The 23,452-nt window shown below is 39.2% G+C and overlaps 1 protein-coding gene across 1 annotated transcript in view; it reads right to left on the reverse strand.

The window, feature by feature from the left end:
- The window catches only part of TFF3 (trefoil factor 3), a 58,630-nt gene extending 35,378 nt beyond the window's left edge, over positions 1 to 23,252 (reverse strand). Inside the window, exons 1-7 of the mRNA XM_042458388.1 lie at positions 23,152 to 23,252; positions 20,289 to 20,435; positions 11,866 to 12,096; positions 6,500 to 6,652; positions 5,455 to 5,610; positions 4,604 to 4,750; positions 2,070 to 2,241 (exon numbers count right to left, since the gene is read on the reverse strand). Of these exons, the coding sequence (XP_042314322.1) occupies positions 2,070 to 2,241; positions 4,604 to 4,750; positions 5,455 to 5,610; positions 6,500 to 6,652; positions 11,866 to 12,096; positions 20,289 to 20,435; positions 23,152 to 23,218 (1,073 nt within the window). The 5' untranslated portion in view covers positions 23,219 to 23,252. The remainder of the gene's footprint in view (positions 1 to 2,069; positions 2,242 to 4,603; positions 4,751 to 5,454; positions 5,611 to 6,499; positions 6,653 to 11,865; positions 12,097 to 20,288; positions 20,436 to 23,151) is intronic.
- Between the last annotated feature and the right edge of the window lie 200 nt (positions 23,253 to 23,452).

Below are 23,452 nucleotides of genomic sequence, written 5' to 3' on the forward strand. Positions count from 1 at the left end.
TTTTTATAATATGAGACAGAGCTGGAAGGCTTTACTTATGACTGAGAAAGGTGAACAAGAATATTACTGAACATAGTTTTGCCTGACAACTTAATTTGAAGAAGGCTTCCACTACCCAATGCTTGGCAGATACCCATTTTAACAAGCATGGTCAATGGTTCCAAATTTTGAGAGCAGCGTTTCAAAACATCTGAAAGCCACCAGGATGGAAAAGGCTGAGCTAAAACAGAAGTGAAGCCTTCAGTACAGTCTAAGACCTCCTTATCATTAACTGCTACAACAAAATGAAATAGACAGTATGTTCATAAATTCATCTTAAACATTTTATGGTAATACAGTCGGCCCTTCTTATACACGGATTTTTTATATACGGATTCAAGCATACACGGTTTGAAAATGTTCCAAAAAAGTATAAATTTACCTTGATGTTCCATTTTTATTAGGGACACCATTTTGCTATGTCATTATACTTAATGGGACTTGAGCATACACGGATTTTGTTATACACAGGGGATCTTGGAACCAAACCCCAGCGTATAACAAGGATCCACTGTATTGCCCTTACCTTCAGTATCTTAGGTTAACATTTTAAGAGCTTATAAATTAAAAAGTAATAATAGATAAAATTTTCACTGTATTGGAGTTTCTTGAGGCTAGAGACCATGATGAGCTTTCTTCTCTGCAGTCAGTTTGCAGGATATAATTTCACACCCCAGTCCATATTTTTACAATGTTACATTTGTACTCCACCGTTCTTTCAGAGAGATCAAGACAGCATGCATGGCTCTTCTCTGCCAATTTTTTTTAATCGTAGCATCCTTGTGAGATAGGTCAGACACATCTTCCAACTCCCACATTGGTTTTCCAGCTGTTGCTCCACCGATTTGTTAGTAATTTGGGGAAGAACTAGAGTAAAAGCTTGTAAGAAAACTATTACATGTCATATCCCTAATAGATCTATTTGATGTAAAATCATGATCTACTTCATGCCATATATTTTTCTGCTTGGTTATTGGACATCAATATAACTCTAGCCTTGGAATTACTTGTTGATTCTGGGCTGATCTCAGTAGCCTAAAATATACATTTTGAGTCTCCTCTGTATACATTCTTCATTATTAATAACACTGAAGCCAAAGTTTCTCCAACTGAAGAAGAAAGAAACAGCATCAGAGGAAACCTAAAATGTTGAAATAATTGATAATCATATCAAATACAAAGTATGTGTGCACATCTTCAGACCAAGTATGTATAAAAAATGGAGAGGCCAAAGAAAAGTAAAAGTTGTAATGGCACCAATTGTCAAAAATTGGTATTTTTAAGACTGGGGCAATGAGGCCCCAAGTAATCCTTTTCCCCAGCAAAATGGTGCTTTCCCCTAGGGGTTCATGCATCAATAATTTCAGAGACTTCAGGAAGAAGGATTGCAGAAAAATACCTGGGAGGGTTTTTTCTAAACTGGGGTGAAATGATAACAGCATTAGTAACTAATAACAAAAATAAATGGCATTTATGCCGCCAAGAATGTAATAGTGATGGAAACAATATTCAAAAATAATGTAAAGAACGGTAGAAAAACATCCTTCTTGTGTGCCAAGAAACCCTAACAAGAAGAATTTTGGACTAAGGGGAATCTTCACAGTTTGGGACTTATTCTGTACAGAATTTGCTTTATATAGGAAGCATTTTCTGTGTAGCAAACAGCTTTTTCTGCACGCAATGTTTTTTTCTCTGTGCAAAACAACCATATACGAATTTTGTGTAGAATAAGTGAAGTCCTTAATTGAGAATAGTGTTTGAAAACGACACCTTTTCAAAGACTTTTTAGCAGCAGGAAGAAAATTTCTAAAATTACTTTTTGTTCCCTTCAAGAGGAAAATTAGTGAAGAATTCAATTCCTAGAATTCAAACATTAATTGTCTATTCAGTGGAAAGAGTGATAAGGAATGTAATGAACATCTCATTTGCAGTAGCATTCTAAGCTGTGGGAAAAATTGATTGGACAGCGAAATCCTTTACCCCTTCCTTCTGCAAAGCAACCAGTCTAAAAGTTTTCCATTTCCATTCTTCATACTAAAAAATTGTCTTGCTTTTCTGAAGGTTCGAAGCACCATGGGACCTTAGGCAAATACTGATAATGTTCATAGCAGCATCCTTTTCCCAAGCATTCATCAGCAGAGATGCCAGGATAACCACATTGGACTCTTTTCTTTGGTGCCATTCCACACATCTTAGCACGTCCTTCAAAGAAAAGAGAGTTACAAAGTGGACTTTATGACTCCTTTTTAAAAAATAAATAAAAAGTGCCCACAAGTTAATGAGCAACTTAGAAAAGGCTGTAATGTATATGAAATTAGAGCAAAATTGTTTGAAGACAGATAGTTTACAGTATGTAAGTTGTGTATACACACACACACACACACACACATTAACTGCAGCCCATCTACTGGCAGAAGCAAGGAATTTCTTGGGTCTTCCTCTGAGAGCAAAGAATGTGGGCCATGGCAGACAGATCCAGTGGCATCCCCACACTGGGTTTCATTGGGTGCTGAGTGCAAGGGCTTCTAGGGGTGGCACACACTCCCGCCCCCCTTGCTGCCCTGTCCTTATGCTGATTAGGAAAAGGAGATGATGGTAAGACAGGGAGTGGCATGGGAGGGTTAGGAAGCATGCACAAGGATGGAGAGTGGCATGCGAGGTACAGGGAGTGGTCCATGGGTAGCAGCGCCAGGGAGCACACATGGGGATGGTGCACCTCTTCTGGGGTGTCACTTGGTTCAAGTCACACCACCGCACCCTCCTAGTGACACCACTGGACAGGTCTGCAACTGTGTCACCTTTGATGTCAGAACCACTACCCCCCCCCAAAAGAACACATTATAAAAGCATTAAAGGATAAAGAGTGAATCCACAGCCTCCAAAATCTGTGCACCACATGCAAACTTAACCATGAGTCAGTCCCATTCACCTCAGTGGGGCTTACTACTGAAAAGATGTATAGGCTTGCACTATAAGCAGGGCGGGGCGATAATGTTGTACAGATGAAAAAATAATTAATATAGGCTCATGTTAAAGCAGCGGTTCCCAACCTTTGTTGGGCCGCGACCCCCATTCCAGGCGAAAGCCGCCCGCGACCTCCCTCATTGGTTGTGAGGCGAGGAAGGGGTGGGACCCAGCGGGCTTTGCGGCCGGATGTCCTGCCCCTTTCCAACCAATCAGAGAGGCCACCGGGGAAGAAGGGGGTGGGACTTCTGGTTGCAAAGGCCGCTGGGGCTTGAAGTCCCATCCCTTTCACTTTCTCCTCCCAGGTGCCTTCGAGGGCACCTGCAGGGAGAGGGCAAGGGGAGAAGGCAACCCGGCCCTCTCGCCTTCTCCTCCCGAGTGCCTTCAAGGGCACCCGCGGGGAGAAGGGAAGGGGAGGAGGCGACCCCGGCCCTCTCGCCTTCTCCTCACAGGTGCCTTGGAAGGCACCCGCAGGGAAAAAGGGAGGAGGGGGAGGCAGGGGGGAATCCCAACCTGGTGACCACCAAGAAGAGGTCACGTGACCCCCAAAGAGGTCGCGACCCCCAGGTTGGGAACCCCTGTGTTAAAGGGTCATGTTATTTCAAAACTATTAGTTTTGTGTATTGAATTAGAAATTATTTTCATATAGGAGATAATCAATATAATTTTATTGTTCTAAGAAATTCAAGTTTGATAATGAATAGATGATATCTTGCAATAAGTGATGCAGGTTCTTATCTTTTTCCAGTTCTTTGCATTCTCTTTCCTGAGAACCTCAAGAAATTACTAAGGGTCCTACATTGCTCTTTTCTTGTGGATGCTGCCTGCCCCTTTGTTTCATACATAGGTGCTCATCACACTAATTATTTTGTTTTGTCCTGTTGAAAACCCACTTCATCTGTGTTCATGGAGATAGCTGAATGCTGACACCATCACCATATTTGTTCTTTATTGGCTTAACTTCCATTGTTTTCTTTACTACACTTTAAGTTCATCAATGTTGGCCATTCACACTACCCAGTTTGCCTCCTTTATTGGTTTCCCCTTATTTATTTTTAAATAAATAAATAGCAATTAAAGCATGAGAACACAACATTATTTCACTACTGTGTTTTTTAAAAATAAAATTAATAATAATTTTTAAAAATCATTTAAAAAATAACACTGTGTATGTAGTAGCACAGGAAATCAGAGGAGAGACCATCCTTATTTAATAAAGGCATCTGAATAATGACTTCCAAAATTTAACTGGTCAGGATTGCACCATTATCACACTATTTTACAAATCTATAAAGGATTTCAAGAGTGTAGAGCATAGGAAGCAGACCAAGAAACTCAGCTATTCTCTTTAAAAATCTTGTTCTTCTTACTAGTTACTGAACCAGAGCAGAAAATGAGTTATTTAACAGTTTATTTCCTGCATGGAGAGGGGGGGAAATCAATGTCTCAACCACTACAGCACAACAACATTGGGAGAGCCACAACATCATCAATAAGACTGAAGCAAAAGTGAGATTAATATACTTCTATAATGATATAACTGTACCATATGATAAGCATCAGACCGTATCTTCCTACTATAAACCATTTTCATTATTACCTGTGTCAGAGAGAGATCGAAAGCACCATCGAGTACTAACAACATATGAATTAAAGCAACATCCTTTTTCTTGGCATTTCTCAGCTGTGATGCCTGGGTATCCACAGTCTTCTCTTGCACTCATGTCCATGAGACAGTGTTTGGAAACTGTTTAGAAGAGTGAGACACATTATTGCTCTTCACCTGTTATTTCCTCAGATTTGTCTTCCCTCTGAGTCTGTTAACCATCTAATCAAATCTATTCAACTATTTATTTTTGAGCAGGAATAAAGTGTGAATTTTTAGAAGCTGTTAGCCCACAGGTGGGGAAAGTTAGCCTCTTCAGATGTTGTTGGCTTCATCTCCCAGGAGTGACAGCCAGCAAGATCAGTGGGAAACTATTGTAAAGACTGTGGTCTAAAATATCTGGGGAACCCAAGATCCTCCATCCTTTGGCTTAGGCAGAAACAAATAATGGTCAGTCAAGGAATTATGCCAGCTTCTTCTGCCACCCCCTGAACTCTACTTCATATGTACCTTCCACCATGATGGTAGAAGTCTTCATTGGGATTGACTGGGATTTTAAAGAGACAGGAATGGTTCCTATCTACTAGTGATCTGAACAGTTCATAGGATGTGTGAGGCTTTGGAATGATAGATCAAGTGCCGTTCCCTGCCCCCCCCCACCTGTTCTCAGATATCATGACTGTCTTTGTAATGATACTATTGATTGTTTGCTTTGACCATACTATCTTTTGTGACACCAGCTTACTCCTATCAGAAATTAAGTTAGCAGGTTTCTGTATTGGCCAGAATCTAATTCGTCTTGAGTTATTGGGGAAAATCAGAGAATGTTAATATAAAGTCCTTACCATTATTTACTGGTGGATGGAAACACATAGATGGACCAGAAACTGTAGGATCAAAACAGCACCCAATTCTTTTACACCTCTTACGTGAGATTCCTTCATAACCGCACTGCATCCTTGCCTCTGGTTCAATCATTTTCTTTGCATAACGAAGTGAAACTATAGAAAAGGACATCTTACAACTCTGCTTTTTAATTAATAATCTCAGCTAACAGCAAAGTATATACTTGGGTTGAGTCCAGATTTAGACAGAGAGTTGGCTTGTTGAAATTTTAACACAATCCACTGTTGATTTCTACCTGGACTAAGAAATAGCCTACGGTTAGCTTAAATCCCACTTAGCAAGAATGATGTAAAAGAGAAGAAACGTAAGGCTGCTTCATAAGGAATGCTGGTAGTGTGGCTGCCTTTGTGTTTATTCATAATAAACCCCATCTCACAATTTTCATAATAGATAAAGAAGCTCATCACATGAACCAGAATAGTCCCTTCAATCTGAATAGCTCTGTCTGAATGTCTCACTTCCTTAGTTTTTGGGAATTACAGAATTTAGAAGATTTTTTTTACAGCTTCCAAATATTGTCTTGTCTCTTAAAAACACAAATATTTAGGAATGGTATCATAATGATCCAATTATAGCACTGTATACTATTGTAGTAAGGTCATCCTCCTTTACAGAAAGACTATGACATGAATTGCTTAACAGTATAATACTGTGTTATAACACATAAACTCATATGGGGCTAGTATGGATATAATGCTATCAATTAAATCTCTTTTTTTACTCTTAATCACCCAGAAAGTTTTTAGAATCTGCCTGCATTTTTACCAAGCCTTTTCCCAGAAAAAAAAATACATGGTGTGTCTAAGATTTTTTTTCTTTTTGTTTCTAAAGTTGAGCATGTGGTGAGGCTGAAGTTCTTAAAAGGCATTTGGTTCTTCTAAGAAATTCAACAAACACACAGCACCTACAATGCATTGCTCATATTTCACAAACGTGGATTAATTAAATGACTAGTGGTGCTGCCCACCTTCCACAAAGCATTACCTCTTTCTCCAGAAGGTTTGAAGCACCACGGGACGTCGGGCACTGTTGAATCAAAGCAACATCCATTTGCTGTGCATTCCTCTGCTGTGATACCTTTGGAAGCGAAATCACAGTTCTTTCGCTCTTTGACATCCATTAGACACTGACATGCATCTGTTGGAAGAAACAAAAACATCTGGGTCCAAGTCTTCAGATAAATACCTCTGAGACCTCTACAGGAATTGTTTCTAAGTAGACAGTGTAGTGTAGTGGTTTGAGCACTGGATTACGACTCTGGAAACCAGAGTTTAAATCCCCCCCAACAATGGAAATCCATTTGGTGACCTTGGGCAAGTTACATTCTCTCAGCCTCAGAGGAAGGCAAAGGCAAACTCTCTCTGTACAAATCTTGCCAGTAAAGTCCCATGATAGGGTCACCTTAAGGTCACCATAAGACAGAAATTCTTGAAGGAACATAACAATAACAAATATACTGTAATATTGTGCTGTTAAGTGACTGTCTGTTTTCCTTGATTTTCAGTGGTTTATTCTGTTTTTGAATATATTATAGTCTGATGTACACTAACACTGAAAATAACACGTCCAATGATTTAATCTGATCATGTTGATTACATGGAATATTTCATTGTTAATGTTAACTAATAGGGTTTATATAACCACATTTGTCACATGACAGCAAAGTAATCAAATATGTAGTGGGTATTGAAATGAAAGCTATGAGTTGTATCATGCGTTGAGCATATGGGTAAGCAAATGTGGAGAACCTGTGGTCCTCCAGATGTTGTTGCACTACAGCTCCCATCAGCTCAAGCCAGATGGCCGGTGCTCACATCTAATGGGAGTAGTAATTCAGCAACATTTGGAGTGCCACAAGTTCCTCTGGTAGAGTAATCACATTATCATTTAATACTCTGGCTAAGTTGTACTTTAAGGTGAGATAAGCAATTGAAGTCTAGAAACAATTAGATGCTAATATACCAATTAGACCCTAACATACCAAAAGATAAAATGCCTGCAGGGTATTGTCTATATGACTGGTATCTTACACAAGGCAATAGGGTTTCCTTTCCTTCCACTGTCAACATGGATGAAAAGCTGGCCAATATTTGTATTGTCAACAGAAATGATGATAGACAGATAGGCTGACAGACAGACACATGCATGCATGGACATGTGCATGTATACATAAAGATAGTTATAGAGAGCAAACATGAAGTTTTTAGTTGGGTAACATCCTATTTTCAATTTACACTGGATTGTATTTTACTGTTAATTTGCTAGATAGTATAGTTGGTTTGATTTATTTATTAATAAATAATATATACTTACATGGTGGATGTCCTTTACTCTGGGGACAGAAAAATGTTAAACATATGGCAGCAACAAATAGCCAATATGTCTTGGATTCCATTGCTATATCCAAACTGGAAGTTTAATTCTCTTAAATACTACCAATCTAAAATGAAATATATACTATGTTAAATATGCCCATTTCCAGATACAAATAAATATAAATCAGCTCATTTCTTTGTCATCTACCAAAAAAGGGAGGAAAACAGTAAATAGGAAAACAAATGTTCATCTTTCTTTCATCCCTTGTCAGTAGTACATTTTTCTCTACAGTTGGGAGTAGAGTTATATACAATGCGTTGACAGCAAGTTTCTCTTGTCTGACTGCCATCTCTCAGTGGGTGGCTTTGCCGCTTGAAGCTCAACATGTCTAAGACTGCGCAGCTTCTTGTCTTTTCACCTAAACACCCTTCAACTATTCCTTTTCTGTTCTGTCGATGACACTTCTATTCAAATGGTTCATCAAGGCTGCGTCTTGGCTTCATTTTTGAACTTCTCTGGTTTTATTTCCCAGATCCAGGTCACCGCCAAGGCCTGTAGATTCTTTCTCCACAACATTGCCAAGATCGTCCATTCCTCTAGCCTCTACTGCAAGACTCTAGTCCATCCCTATGGTTTTGTGACTAGATTATTTTAACCTCCTTCTGACCGGACTTCCTCTTTCACACCTCCATCTCTTAATCTCTGTCCAGTATTCAGTGCTGTAGTGTCACATCCGTCACCGCTTTGACCATGTTTCACCTCTTTTTATCGTCCCTTCATTGGCTCCCCTTCCCCTTCCGCATTCCGGTACAAGCTTTTATTATTGACTTTCAAAGCCCTCATGGATTGGCCTCTCCTTACTTATCTGGACCTTCTTTCTCCTTACATTCCTACGCACCCTCCGCTCTGGTAGTCAAGGTTCTCTGTCACAGTGTAGGACTACCACTGCCCCCCTCCGATTCGTCCCTTCTCGCTTGCTGCCCTTACTCCTGGAACCTTCTTCCCCACAGCACACCTCCTCACTTCTCTACCCAGTTTCAAAACTGAGATAAAGACTATGGCCTGTTACAGACAGGCCAAAAATAAAGCTGCTTCGAGTCTTTGGAGATATGGTATTTCAATGATGCATGCGTCCTAGAGTCCAAAAGCCACACCAAAGCTGCACCCAGTCCTTGATTGGCGCGTGGCTTTGGTGCGGCTTTTGGACTTTAGGATATACATCATTGAAATACCATAGTGGTACCCGGGTACGAATGCGCCGCCTTACGAAATTTCCGGGTTACGAAAAATCCATAGAAAAAAACTGTTCCAGGTTCGAGGTTATTTGGGTTACGAAAAAATTTTGGTGTTTTTAGCGCTTTTTCGCACGAATCGCGGCTTTTCCCTATAGCGCCTATGGCTTTTTCGGCTTACGGGATTTCGGGTTACGAACCGGCGGCGGAACGAATTATTTTCGTAACCGGGGTACCACTGTACCTCCAAAGTGCCTCGAAGCAGCTTTATTTTAGCCTGTCTGTAACAGGGCCTATATGTTTAGAGAAGCATTCCCAGAGGCTAGCCCCTCTCTGACCCAGGAAGCCTCCTTTTACCATAATTAAGATAATAAGAAAACAAGCTTCCTCCAGTCCATCTGCCTTTGTCCAGGCCTCGGAGGTGGAGAACTGCTGGACCTGATCCCATTCCCCACCACCCTCCTTCTCCTTTTGTGTCATGTCTTCTTAGATTGTAAGCCTGAGGGGGAACCGTCTAACTAAAAGATTGTATGTCAGCGCTGTGTATTTACGCGCTTTATAAATAAGGTTAATAATAATAATAAGACTGTGAAAGTCCCCAAGACACATAATTATTTATGCCCTATATGACATATATAAGCACTTTATCACACTGAAAGGGTCCCATAAAGTAAACCAGGCCCAACACTGCACTAGCCTAAAGCTAATCAGTTTTTTCTTTTTTTAGCAAAGACCTAGCTGTGTTAGTCTAAAAAATCCTATACAGTGCTACCTCGGGTTACGAATTAATTCGTTCCGCCGTTCCGTTCGTAACCCGATAATTTCGCAACCCGAAAAGGCTTTCGTTAGCGCTTTGCGTTTGAATTTCACGCCGAAATAATTTTAACCGAAAAAAATATCGTAACCCGGAACAGTTTTTCCAATCTAACTTTCGTTTCTCCCGGAAATTGTTAACACGATCATTTCGTATCCGGGGGGCACCACTGTATAAAGGGATCTTGTGCACCTTTGACACAACTGAAAGAAAGAAGATGATGGCATGAGCTTTTGATTCCTGTGTGCATGCTATTTTGCTTTATTGTTGTCATGTTCATTGTCACACCAAACAAGATAACAATCCTTAAAGATCACAATTTACTCAGTTTTATAGCCATAAAGCCAAGCCCTCCCCCCCCCCAAAAAAAAATGAGGGTGCAGGTTCAGGAGATACAAATACGTTTATGTATATGTATGCATTGTTTTTGTGTGGCCTTCAAGTCGTTTTGACTTGTAATGGTTCTAAGGAAAACCTAATGGAATTGGAAAGGAGAGGTCCCAGGTTTTTAAAAAAACAAATATAATTAAAAAATATATTTTTTAATTTAAAAATTTAAATCTTGATTCTTTTTTTTAAAATGTCACATTTACTAATTTCCACTTTATCGAATTTAGGGTGGGTGGAGTAGTAGATTTGCAATTAATGTATAATTTTGTAGTTGTTTATATCACAAGTATTACCATACATTCAGTAATATTGGGGAATTATGATTTGTGAGTACTTCAGTAAAAAAAAACACATTACTAAGGATTCTGTATGGCATGGTATGGGAAGAGATCAATGGGGGTAAGTGACACCATGAGTTACTGCTCCAGGTGACCCCAACCCTGGTGACATTTCTGGTGAAACTATTACTTCTTTAGCAGATAGATGGTGTTGAGTCAGCCTTGAAAGTGTTGATAAACTGTTTGGAGAATTAAAGGATGATCTATTCAATGATTACTACTTCCCATAAAGCATTTACAGCGGCGGCCCCAAAATTATGGAACAACTTACCGGAAGAGATCCGTCTTATTACCACACTAGAAGCCTTTAAGAAGGCATTAAAGACGGGACTCTTCCAGCGGGCATATCCACCCAACCTGCTATAGTTGAATATTCCCACTCTAATTTGATAATATGGAAACAGATGACGATTTAGATGCTTAATTCCCGTACTGCAATACTGCTGGTTGATTAGTATTGTATTGTATAGTATTGTTACATAAAGTTGTTTTTAATCTGTTGTGCACCTTGTAATTTGTATTGTTGATAATGATGTGATCCCGCCTCGATCCGTAGGGAGAGGCAGGAAATAGAAATAAAAATTTTATTATTATTATTATTATGTACATGCAGACTTTTGTGTTCAACAGCACGCACACATACCCTCCAACTGTCCCCATTTGACACTGACAGTCCCAATTAATTCTGTCGCCCACTTTTCCACCTCCTTTTAAAATACCACTTTCTCTTTCCTTCTCTCACATTCTCCCTTTATCCTTAATTGGACTAAGTTCTTCAGTTTCTGCAAACTGTGTTGGAATTGCAAAAGTAGTTTGCACTGAATTAACTCAACACAGGGGAGAGGAAAGGAGGGAATAGAATTTCACTTTCCTTGGAGGCTCAGGTAAAAAACAAACTATGATAGCCTCTCCTAGCATGTGTATTCTTTCTTATTAATAACTTTTACCATCGTGATCCCACTTTGACATTGCCTAGCCACATGTGTTCCAGTTTTCATCTGTGAAACATTGGAAAAACGTGTACACATTCCATGGTTGAGTACAAGGTTCCATGTACTGAGATGAGAAACATTGTAATATTGATCTTAGGATCAATGTCTGTTTAAAAAAAAAGGATTAATGTTCCCATACTCATAAATAAACCTACCCCAAAACATTTCAAAATTATATGAGAAATAGATTTGAAACATCTGACATTGGCAGTTAACATAAATGAATACATAGACGAAATCAAGAAACACTAAGAAGTTTGTATCTTACGTGAACTGCTGAGATGCTTGACATATGTGGCTTGATTCTGGTGCCTGCAAATATGGATGCTGGAGTAACACAGGACTTCCTGTCTTCTTCCGTCCCAAGTATTACTCCTTATATAAAGGCTCTTAGTTTGCAGATCTAGCAATTGTGATGTTACATCATGCCTGAGCTGAGCATGCAAGCATAATGTTTTAAAGAACAAAGAACAAAGGGCTTGTTTATACATGATCGTTCAGGCCTTGGGCAGAAGCCCAAACCTCCCAAATAATTTACGTGTTGCTTAGCTAGTTCAATGTCCCAGTATCAGATACTATAAGAACTTTTCGTAAAACATCAGGGTTTACAATCGGGGGTGGCTGATGCCATGACATACCAAGGGAGGCCATGATCTTTGCCATTGGCCTGACATCAAGATTCCACTCAATTTCCTTCCGGTACAACATCTGATCAATAAATAAATATACAATCTACATCACTGTATAAAATGTCAAAGTTCAGCACAAAGCTGTTGCCTGACAGAAAACTGTGTGGACAGGGAATTTGATAGATTGCCTTCATGGCTTTATAAAAGTTGCTTCAATTTGCAATGTAAAAATTCTGTACTTTTGAATGGCAAAAAATCCTTTAAAATAGGACTGCAGCCAGAAGGCACCATAGCAAGACAGACTTGTCCTACTTGTTCACAGCCTTTCATGGTATGATATAGTGAGTGATGATGATATGAGACATCAGAGTAAACTAGTGAGCAAAAAAGTTGTTACCCAAAATGCCAGGGTCCTGGGAGGGCACCACATTTAATAGTCAATGGAGGAATTTTATTAGCTCAAGTGAAAGCAGTTGAGAGGGCTTGGGCCACTAAAGTAGGGAGCAAACCTATGTATAGTGATTGCAAGAAACAGAACTCCAGAGTGCAAGTTCCAAAATACTGTAGATTTATTTATCAATCAAAGGAAGTCACCATTCATGCAAAAGCACTTACTCCTGCATATATCCAAGAACTAGTTATATAGGAAGTGGTAGCAGATAGTAATTTAAGGGGTTGCAGGTGGCAATACTGTAGCAATTTCAGATGTGGAGCTCCAGTCAGGTGACACTGAGAAGTGAAAATGGCTCAGCAAACTGCCGCAATGCTGAGAAATCAAGCAAGATACCAACAGAGTGTCTGACCTTAAGCAAGACTGAATTGCAGGCATATTTACAGGGCAAAACCGGTCCTGGGGCAGAATTCAGGATTGTGGGGTAGCTTCCAGGAGAAAAGAATGAGAAGGGAAATCATGAATGGCCAGACAATCAGTGAAAGGAGTGTTGTTCCCAGAAGAAAGCGTACTTGGACTTCTGTTCACAAAGTCTATCACCTTATCTCTCTTATCAGTGATGGGATTATGCAGATTCTGATCTTGAGCGTTCTATCCTTTTCTACATGCTCTTGAGCACCTTCATGCTGAGCTAACTGGATCTCCATATACGGTAAGGCTGTTTCCCTGCACTGAGGCACCCTCACAGCTACATGCTCTAAACATCAGTTTTAATATCACCTTGATATTAAAAAGAGAGGGGTACAGGGAGGCTAGACCTTGGGGTAACAAAATTAACATACTATTGCCTTTGAATTAAATTGATCATCAGACCAGTCTGTGCTATAGATTCTGACCTACACAAACATCCAACAAACTGGGTAACAAAACTAAGATCATGGGATATTGGCTTGTATGTAAGTTGACTCCATGGAATCCATACTGAAGACTGTCTAAAATGAAGATAAACTGTCTATTTACCAACTGAGACATCTTATATAGAAAAAGGTGAGTGAGGGCTACAACAACACTGCTAAAACAAAGGCTGAGATTCTGCAACAGTGCATTCAGACTATAATTCTTGGCATGTGAAGCTCCCTGCAACTTCCCTCCCGCATGGCAACTTTCCAGCTCCAGGGCTGTTCTTATGTCTGTTTATTGGACAAGATGTTAGGAAAGAAGGAGATGAAACCAGACAATCCTCTCTGAACATCCAGCAGAGTGACCTTATTTCTCTTCTAGAACTGCAGGTGGGAGTGCCCAATCTGCCACTGCTTCCATCCCTCCCCTAGCCAGTAAATGGACATAACAGCAACCCTTGGCATTACAGCAAGATATGTGGAGAAGGTTGGATGTTGTATAAGGAGTTAAGGAATATTCCTTGAGCAGCATCTAAAGCAAGATATGCACATACCAGTAACTCTGACTTACATATAAATATGGCAACAACAGGATTCTAGCCAAAGACTGCAGAGAGAAAGGAACAAGCAATAGTGAAGTCAGATCTGGGAACAACAGTCTATAATAAACATGGGCAAAATGTAGACTGCAAATCGCATGAAGCCCCCAGGACCTTCCCTTGCCCCCAGTCTTCAGTGCTCCCCAGGATTTATATTTATATTTGTGTGTGAGAATGTGAAAGAGAGAGAGTAGTTTGCAACCCAAGTCCAGTGACAATCTGCTAAATCCACTATAATCACTGGAGAAATGGGTGACATTGTCTGCCCCATTGTCTATACAATATAATTTTATTAATAACATAATGTAGTTAATATGTAACATGAAATAGTTAGAATACAGTTAATGACATAGCACAGGTGTAAATTTGTGTTACACCTCTGCATGCCATTTTAAGGTCATTGTAGAAGGCCATCTCCTGTACTTCCTTTGGCAATGACCCTCACCACAGCCAACCTGTCAGCTGTCAGAGATTGCCCAAAACAGGCACTGAAGAAGACATCAGCCAGAAGATGCAGAAGATCCCTAAACTCCTATATAATGGACAGACTCCAGTAATGGACTAGATGAAAGGAAACAAATTGAAACTTACTCCAGACAAGACATAGGTCCTCTTAGTCAGAAGGCAGATGAGGAAATAGGGATTCTGCCTGTGTTAGAGAGGTTACACTCTCCTGAAGACACAGATTTCCAGTTTGGGGATACTCCTGGACACAGCTGAAATCTGGAGGTCCAGGTTCCAGCAGTGGCCAGAAATGCTTTTACACACTTAAATCTTGTGTGCCAATTGCACGTGTTCCTTGAGATGCTGGACCTGTCCACAGTAATACAAGCCTTTTGTTACATCCTGTATGGATTACTGAAACACCCTCTACCTGAAGCTGCTTTTGAAGAGTTTTTTTGGAAATTTCACCTTATTCAAAGTGCTGCAGCCAGAGTGTTAACTGGGGTAAGTTACAGAGACCATACTACACCACTGTTTAAACAGCTCCACTGGCTGCCAGTATTTTTCAAGCACGTTGAAAAATATTGGCAGTTCTGATTATAACCTACGAAATCCTATGTAGGCTATTTAGCAGACTATCTCTCCGTGTATGAGCCAGCACAGGATCTGAGATTATCAAGAGAGGCCTTTCTCTCAATCCCATCACCATTGCAAACACAAATGGTAGGGACATGAGAGAGTGCCTCTTAGTGGCTACATCCAGGCTCTGGAACGCCAAGCCCAGAGAGGCTGTTGTCTTTCCAACAGCAGGCTAAAAGACTTTTTAAAAAGAAAAATCAGATAGGCTTTTAAAATAGAGAGTTTTTTAAAGAACAAACTAGAGGGTGCTGCATTGTTATAACTGAATTGTTTTAAGAATTTTCAAAATATTTTAAATTATATTTTATTCTTTTATTGAATGATTGCTTTTAATGCTGCAAATAGTTTAATTCTATCTGAATGCTCTCTTTTTGTATATTTGTAATTGTACTTTTAAATGTGAGTTGCTTTGAGTCCCAAATTTATTTATTTACGTTTGGATATTTATCCTGCCTTTCTACCAAAAAGATTCCCAAAATCTGGGTAGGAAAGTGGGAGAGTGGGGTGAATAGTTAGATGACATCTTCTTGTCTTTCAGACTGCAAAAAAAACAGATGTTGCTTGGGTGTCATCTGCTTTCCTCCAGCCACTAAATGACTATGAAGACATGTGCTCACAATTGACAGAGCTGCACACATGTGTGGGGGATGGTAGTGGAAAGGCAGAGATATGCCTGGCAGAACTTAATGTAATGTATTGGTGTAAGACTGTGGCCAATATAATATTAATATAATAATAAAGTGTATTTAAAGACATAGCCATGTTAATCCACATCAGTGTCCAAAGGGATCTTGTAGCACCTTTGAGACTAACTGAAAGAGGTTTGTAGCACAAGTTTTAGTGAACTCAGTCTACTTTGTCAAATGTATGACATAAAGCACCTGTGGATAGATTTTTATATTATATGTGTGAGAACAGTAATAGAAATGCAAAACATGTGGGTATGGTAATGTTGTGACAAGGTCATTTTCAATGATGGTCACAAATAGTTAGGAGACAGAGGTGGGAGACAGGATCTACATAAAAATGAATAGAGGAAGTTCTTGGTCTGCTGTGCTGAAATGGTCTCGGGACAGAAAAGAAATGTCAGAAAGTAACATGAGAACCTAGTTGTGCCATCAGATATTAAAAATGGGAATGCACAAAAAACAGTTTCAGTACATCTTAGCCTTCCTGGACCTTCTATCTCAGGTCTCAGAACAGTAGCAGTGGTGTAGCCGGGATTTTGGAAAGGGCAGGGGTCAAGACCAAGTGCCACCATTATAATGGGGCTTGGGCACAGTGGCGCAGCAGTGCACACCATTCATTGTATCTAATGGAAGGAGGGTCCAGACCCCACGGACCCCCACTTGGCTACGTCCCTGACTGCAGTCCTTGAACAAACAAACAAACAAAATTTCAAAGGGCGATTAGAATGAGAAATAGATGAATTAGGATATATCTACAAATTTCAGTCCATTGACAGTGATCTGAACATAAACAATGGTTTTCTGAAATTTCTGGCATACCATGAATGTCAGCACTAGCTGATATTCCAGTCATAAAATCCCTCTATATGTAGAGTATTCAAGTGTAAACAGAGGAAATTTAGAGCATATTCATTTTGTATTACAAAAATATTTGGCACCTGTAGATGCACATGTTCTTTTAAATTATATTACCGCAATATGGAATGTAATTGGTGGTAAACATGCTTTCACTGTTGTAAAATGACTTATACTCTGGAAGTGGAATGAGAAACATTCACTATCTATTGTTTGATAGTGAGACAACCTTGCTGATTTAGCTATGCATGAATGTGTTGTTGAAGATGCCACCTTACAATGTTCGTATTTTTAGAAACGTAGTCCACTTACATCAACGTAAATTGATGTGTATGCATAATGTATATGCCTGTTGTTGTTGTGTGCCTTCAAGTCATCTCTGAATATGATGACCCTAAGGCAAACATATCACAGGGTTTTCCTGGCAAGATTATTCAGCAGGGGCTTTCTTGAAAGTTACTTACCTAAGGCAACCCAGTAGGTTTTTATGGTTAAGCAAGGATTTGAACCCTGATTTCCCAGATTCACAATCCAGCATTCAAACTACTACACATGCCTAATTCTCGTACTTTTTCATGACTGCTCTTTCCCCTCCCCCCCTTATATATATATATATGTTTTTTAAAAAAAAATAAACAAAATTAATTTGAATTAATTTCATGGTTGTTGTTTTTTTAACTGTTCTAACTATAGTCAGCTAATTTTTATGTTATTTTAGCTTTAAAAACTCCTGTAAAATGTAAGGTGATCCTTGAACATTTGAGCAGCATGAAGAATGGCACCCTGCCCCAATGCAATTGCCCACCCTGAGACTGAAACATTGCAGGTAAACCATTAGCTCAGTAAATTATTGCATATGTTCAGGATCCCCCCCCCCCCCCCCAATTTCTGGGATAAATAGGTTCTATACAAAGCCCTAATTGAATTAAATTCTTACTTCAGTTTGGTTAGCCATCTCAGACAGTATTTTCTTTCTTTCTTTTAAAAGCCACAAACTTGCTGTTGAGCTTTTGTTTTCCTGCTTCATATGACAAAGACAGTGAAGGCCAAGATCTAAGAGGAAAGCCTGAAAATCTCACAATATTAGTCTAATCTTGATACTGGATTTTTAGTCCAAAAAGTAACTTTGCTCTACTCTGCATGAAAAAAGACACACATAGGAGCTGATCGCTTGGGCAAATAAGATGGCTTCCCTCTTCCGGCTTGATTCAGGATCTGGGATGCACACAGATGTTATCATACCTAAATCGCCACTGATCTAGTTGGGATTCCACTGCCTGGATGCATCCCAGGTTGAAGCCTGGCTCAGCCAGCACTTTTTCGAAGTCTGGAAGCTTCCGACTTCAAAAGTTGGCTGGCTGAGTGAGGCTTCAACCCGGGATGCATCCAGGCAGTGGAATCCCAACTAGATCAATGGCGATTTAGGTATGATTACATCTGGGGACATCTCAGATCCTGAATTCAAGCTGGAAGAGGGAAGCTATCTTATTTGCCCAAGCAATAAGCTCCATAGACCTTCCATCCTGGCCAGTTTGAACCAGAAGGGTTTAAGAAGTGGCAGACAATGCATATACATATAACTCCCAGCCCAGTTACAGATACTTATTTCTCAGTCAAGGGTATAATAATGATATCTCTCATGTGGTCAGTAGAAATTAAACACGGCACACATTTTGCTTTGCTTTATTGTTCCTGGAAGGTGGCAAACATTGAGCAGTACATATGGGATTGAGAAGCAATAATTTCCTTTCATTGTTTAGCCAGATTAATTAGCCAGAATATTCTGCAGGATTTCAGCAGTTATGCCATCATCAAGAAACAAAATATCATGATGAGATGTCTTGGGGATAGCTTCTTCATGTAGAAAAGTCACTTTTTCCTACCATTACCGAGTACCTTCTTGGTAAATGTGTTGGGCTTCATGAGGGTATTCTAGAACACACACTCTAGATAGAAAAAGAATAAAAAGAATAAATAAAATAAATAAAAATGACAAGAGATGAATAAAGTTAGCAATACAGCTAATTTTGTCAGAACTCTTCTGATCCCAATTAAAAAGCCTAGTTTTAAATTATCTGATGGAACATCTTAACATTTCTAAGCTGCAACAATAGATATATGTGTTGAAATATAAGTTGATGACTAATGCTAAAGAAAACCAGTAGCCATCTACAGAAATAACTATTAGTATCTCATCTTTCTCTCCTCTCCACAGCATCAAGCAATGCAATGATGTGATGTGACATTACTCAAGTGTTTTCCACTTCTGTGGCTACAAAAACATACAGTGTTATGATTACAGGCATCTGTAATAGCAGCTTTTGCAGTGGATGGTTGGGGGCATTAGCTGAAGAAGAAACATTAAATCCCCGATCACCATGACCACTTCCAAATTCCTCAAAGCTTCACAGCATCTGAAGAGGTGTGCACATTTCTTTTTTAGCACATAGGCAGTTCTGAATATAGACATTTAATTTATAGGAGGTTGTGCCAATGGATCTTCCACCTCATTCACATGTTCATATGAACCGAGTCCCATCTCTTCCTCCAAATGTTGACTTAATTCTACTTATTTTATTATTTTTTTCTTTATGTCCAGTTGCTTATATGTCACATTTTAAGCATTGTGTGTGAGAGAGTGTAAACGACGGGGCTGGTGCTCATGTTGCCCTGCAGACATTGTTGATCTACAGCCTTCATCAACTCCTAGTGAACACAGCTAATGGGAAAGAATGTCTGGAGTTGTAGGTCAACAGCATCTGGAGAGCGTCATCATTCCCACCTCTGATGTATAGAATAGGATTTTGTGTTTTGTGTGTGTGCATATGTATACAAGTGTGTGTGTGTGTGTGTGTGTGTGTGTGTGTGTGTGTGTGTGTAAATAATTGATACAAGAGCTAGTATGGTATAGTGGTGTGAGTGTTGAACTATGACTCTGGAGATCAGGGTTCAAGTCCCTGCTCAGCCATGGAAATCTTCTCTGTGACCTTGATCAAGTCACATTCTCTCAGCCTCAGAAGCCTCCTCTGAACAAACCTTGCCAAGAAAACCTCACTTTAGGGTCATAATAAATGGAAACAACTTGAAGGCACACAATACACACACACACACACACAGAGAGAGAGAGAGAGAGAGAGAGAGAGAGATACAGTTTTAATAAATATTTAGGTATCTTCATAAAGAATCTGTAGTGTAATCCCCAACTCTGCTGGTAAGGGTGGTTCTGATGATACCTTTGAACATATCTTTGTAATAGTTACAATGCTAAGCCTTTCGTTCATATGTATACAGACAGACAGAATGCTTGGTATTCCAGGGTCACTGCGTAGCACAGCAGTTGTAATTCCTAAAACAGGGTGAGCATTTATTTGATTTGGGGCAGAGACTGACAATGGGCTAATGTTATATTAATGTATAAATTTGTAGAGCTTTTAATAATTAAAATTTAAACTCTTCTAAAACACCTCTGTCTCTGTGTGCAAGTAACCACACACACGTAAATTTTATAAAACCAGCATATGCCAGCAATGATTTATATATACTAACCATCTACTGGAACAGGGTTGAAACACCAGGGGGCATCAAATGTGTTTGAATCAAAGCAACATTGCCTTGCACTGCATTCGATTTCATCAATGCCTGGGTAGCCACAATTTTGTCTTGACTTTGCTGGAACATTGCATTGTCCCGAAGCTATTTGAAACAAAGCAAAACATAAATAACTTGATTTTTGTGAAGTAGTCCCACACAGCCTTTAAATACCACCAAGCATCTTCCTATTTAGAATAAAATAGCTTGCCATCATCACTCCATTAATTCTGATTCTAGTTGCAATACTAGAACTCTCAAATATTTTCAGTTCATTGCAAACATTATTCTGATATTTTAATAACTTATTCATTAAATAGGTGTCCTGGGTCACATGTAACCTCTAATGGCAATTTGAATTATACAATGACCTGTTAAAGAAACAGTATACGTCTAATGAACAGATGCTTACCCCTTTGTTATTATGGGCACAATAATGAGATCAAGACCCAATTTGAAGCCCAAGATTCAAAGAAACTGAAGTTACTAGATTTCCATTTTCAGACGCATAATCAAAGAAAGAAAGTGAAACTCCTAGATGTCCATTTTCAGACACAAAATAATCACAACACACATCTGCCCTTGTGGTATTTCATATTGTATATATCATAGGGAGCAGGTATGTCTGTTGGTATCCTTGAAAAACTATAATATCTAAAAGAAGCTCTAGTGCTGTATATACTTGTCTATAATTCGAAAAATGAATGCCTAAAAATTGACACCAAAATCCCAGGTCGATTTTTTTACAGGTCAGTATGGTAATATGATAGTTCTTTCAGATTTCCACATGCGGTGGAGAGAGCAGTTTCTTTCTCTCTTGAGCCAAGCAGAAAGAGTCCTGGGTGATTGATTGCCACCTGGGTCTGGGGCGTGAAGGCTGAAACGAAGGCTGAAACACTGAAGCAAAAAGCCTCAGTTAGAGTCCCTCTTGCTGCATGCACACATACACACACTGAAGGATCCTCCAAGTTTTACCCCTGACTTATCCATGGGTCATGGCATAATTTTGGCCCCAAAACCTGTCCTCGACTTATACATGAGGTCGACTTATAGTCAAGGGCATACAGTAACTTCTAACAAATACAAGTCCCCTTTCTTTTAAAAAGGGAAGTTATTTATAAACATTATGATAATGTGGAATGTATGTTTGTGGAAGCAGCTTGAAAATATTCTGTGGATGTAAAAAAATTGCTCAATTTTGTTGAATTTCTCTCAGTCCTTCCTGCATTTTCCCACTCTTTTTTATATTTCATTGCAAGATTTTCTGTTTTGCATATTTATTTGTGCCGTTTACCGATCTATGCAGCTTTCTCCTATTCACTAAACTATGTTTCTGATCTTTTTTGCACATTTCATGTGTTTGTATTTTAAAATATGTAAATAGCTTTCTGTGCACTTTAAGTCTCAGAAATACCCTGTAAGCCTGTAAATTTGTAAATTCATGAAGCAAGAGTTGCCTTTTCTTGTGTCTTAGTAGATGGAAAAATATTACTTTTCACAGACTGCTGAGTTTGTCAGAGTTTCACCCCATCACCAAAATATAAAGGATTTTTTCCCTAGAAGCTTTGAAACAAGAGAGAACTGTCATTGGCCTAGAATTCTAGGTCATCCTATCTGTAGAGATAGGATGTCTCCAAAGAAGTGTGAAGAATCTCTTCTGGTATTTTGTTGTTGTTGTCGTTGTTACAGATCTAATTCAGCAGTTCCTAAACTGTCAATAGGCTGGATTCATTTTGCACTCTGGAGCCTGTAAATCAATGGATAGCTGTGCACATGTGAAAAGTGGATAAAACATTGCTTAAACACATTTAAGTCAATAATGGAGGGGATGCACTCAAGCAATGCATATCATCTAAAACATGGACACAAACAAGCACATATTTTTGGGGGGAGTTACCAAAAACTAGGATGGATTCCATCCCATTAAAAGGGGAAAAAATGAAAGGACCAGGGATTGACTAGAGGTAAATAGGGTGAAAAGAGAAATCTACAGATAAAAGCTTTGTAGATCTATTAATCCATTGATGTCTTAAGATCACTTCCAGTTCCTATTCTACCTGTCCCTGAAAATCTACACCATTCTTAAATATGGCATATCAGTTTTTAAAAATCTTATTCCATTACAAAATCCTGACAGTAAGTATGGGCATAGAATTTTAAAATTCTAGTAATAAAACAAAGTGCATCACTTACTGTCCACAGATAATTACAATTGCCAAATTTAGGTTTTCTGCTTTTAGAATCTGAGATCTGGAATTTAGAATTCAAAGGCCAACGAGCCATTTGATACCAGGGGAGCACACTTCACCAACTTATTCATGCTAGAGCTCTGCAGAGCAATGGCTCCCCCTTCTTTCTTACTGAATAAGTCCAGCCAGACAACACCAGACCCAGAGTGGCTTCTTCTTTCCAACCCCCATCAGCATGATGACAGACACCCGGCACAAAGTTACAGTTCTGCCTCCTGCCAGCTGTGGTTCTGCATACCTCTTTGTGAAATATCCCCAAAGTACTTACTGGGACATAATCCAGAGTTACACCAACATAAACCCCCAAGTTCTCAACCTTTATCTTAACACTTAGTGAAACTCAGTGAAACTACATAAAAATATTTTTTCTAGACATCTCCATCCAAATTTCCAGACCCACCAAGATATAGGAGAAAGACTATCCCTCCCCCTTTATTACCTCATTGAAATAATTGGAACCTATTTCCAAGCAGACCTATATACACTTTTAGTCCTAGTTTAGATAGTCTCAGATTGCTTGATATTCTGCACAATACACACTATAAAGAAATATTGAAAATGTCTGCACTTACGCAGCAAGGCACTGCTGAGCCCTACGATTAGGCAAATGGTGAAAACCAAGAACAGTTTTTTCTCCATTGCAGATTCTATGTTCTACTTCCAGAAAAGGAAGATGGCGAATCTATGGGTGAAAATTATCCAAGAGAGGGTTTTGTTATATATACAGGTTTTGTTTGTTCACTTGGTTTCACAGAATATTTGCCTAAGGTGTTTTCTCCATTTTTGGCAGCTCATTACCTTTATTATTTTCTGATTACATTGACAAATTTACCAGGTAGCACTGACTGGTCATTCGTGATAGCAATTTTAAAG

The sequence above is a fragment of the Sceloporus undulatus genome, chromosome 3, assembly GCF_019175285.1.
Source record: "Sceloporus undulatus isolate JIND9_A2432 ecotype Alabama chromosome 3, SceUnd_v1.1, whole genome shotgun sequence".
Taxonomy (NCBI): domain Eukaryota; kingdom Metazoa; phylum Chordata; class Lepidosauria; order Squamata; family Phrynosomatidae; genus Sceloporus; species Sceloporus undulatus.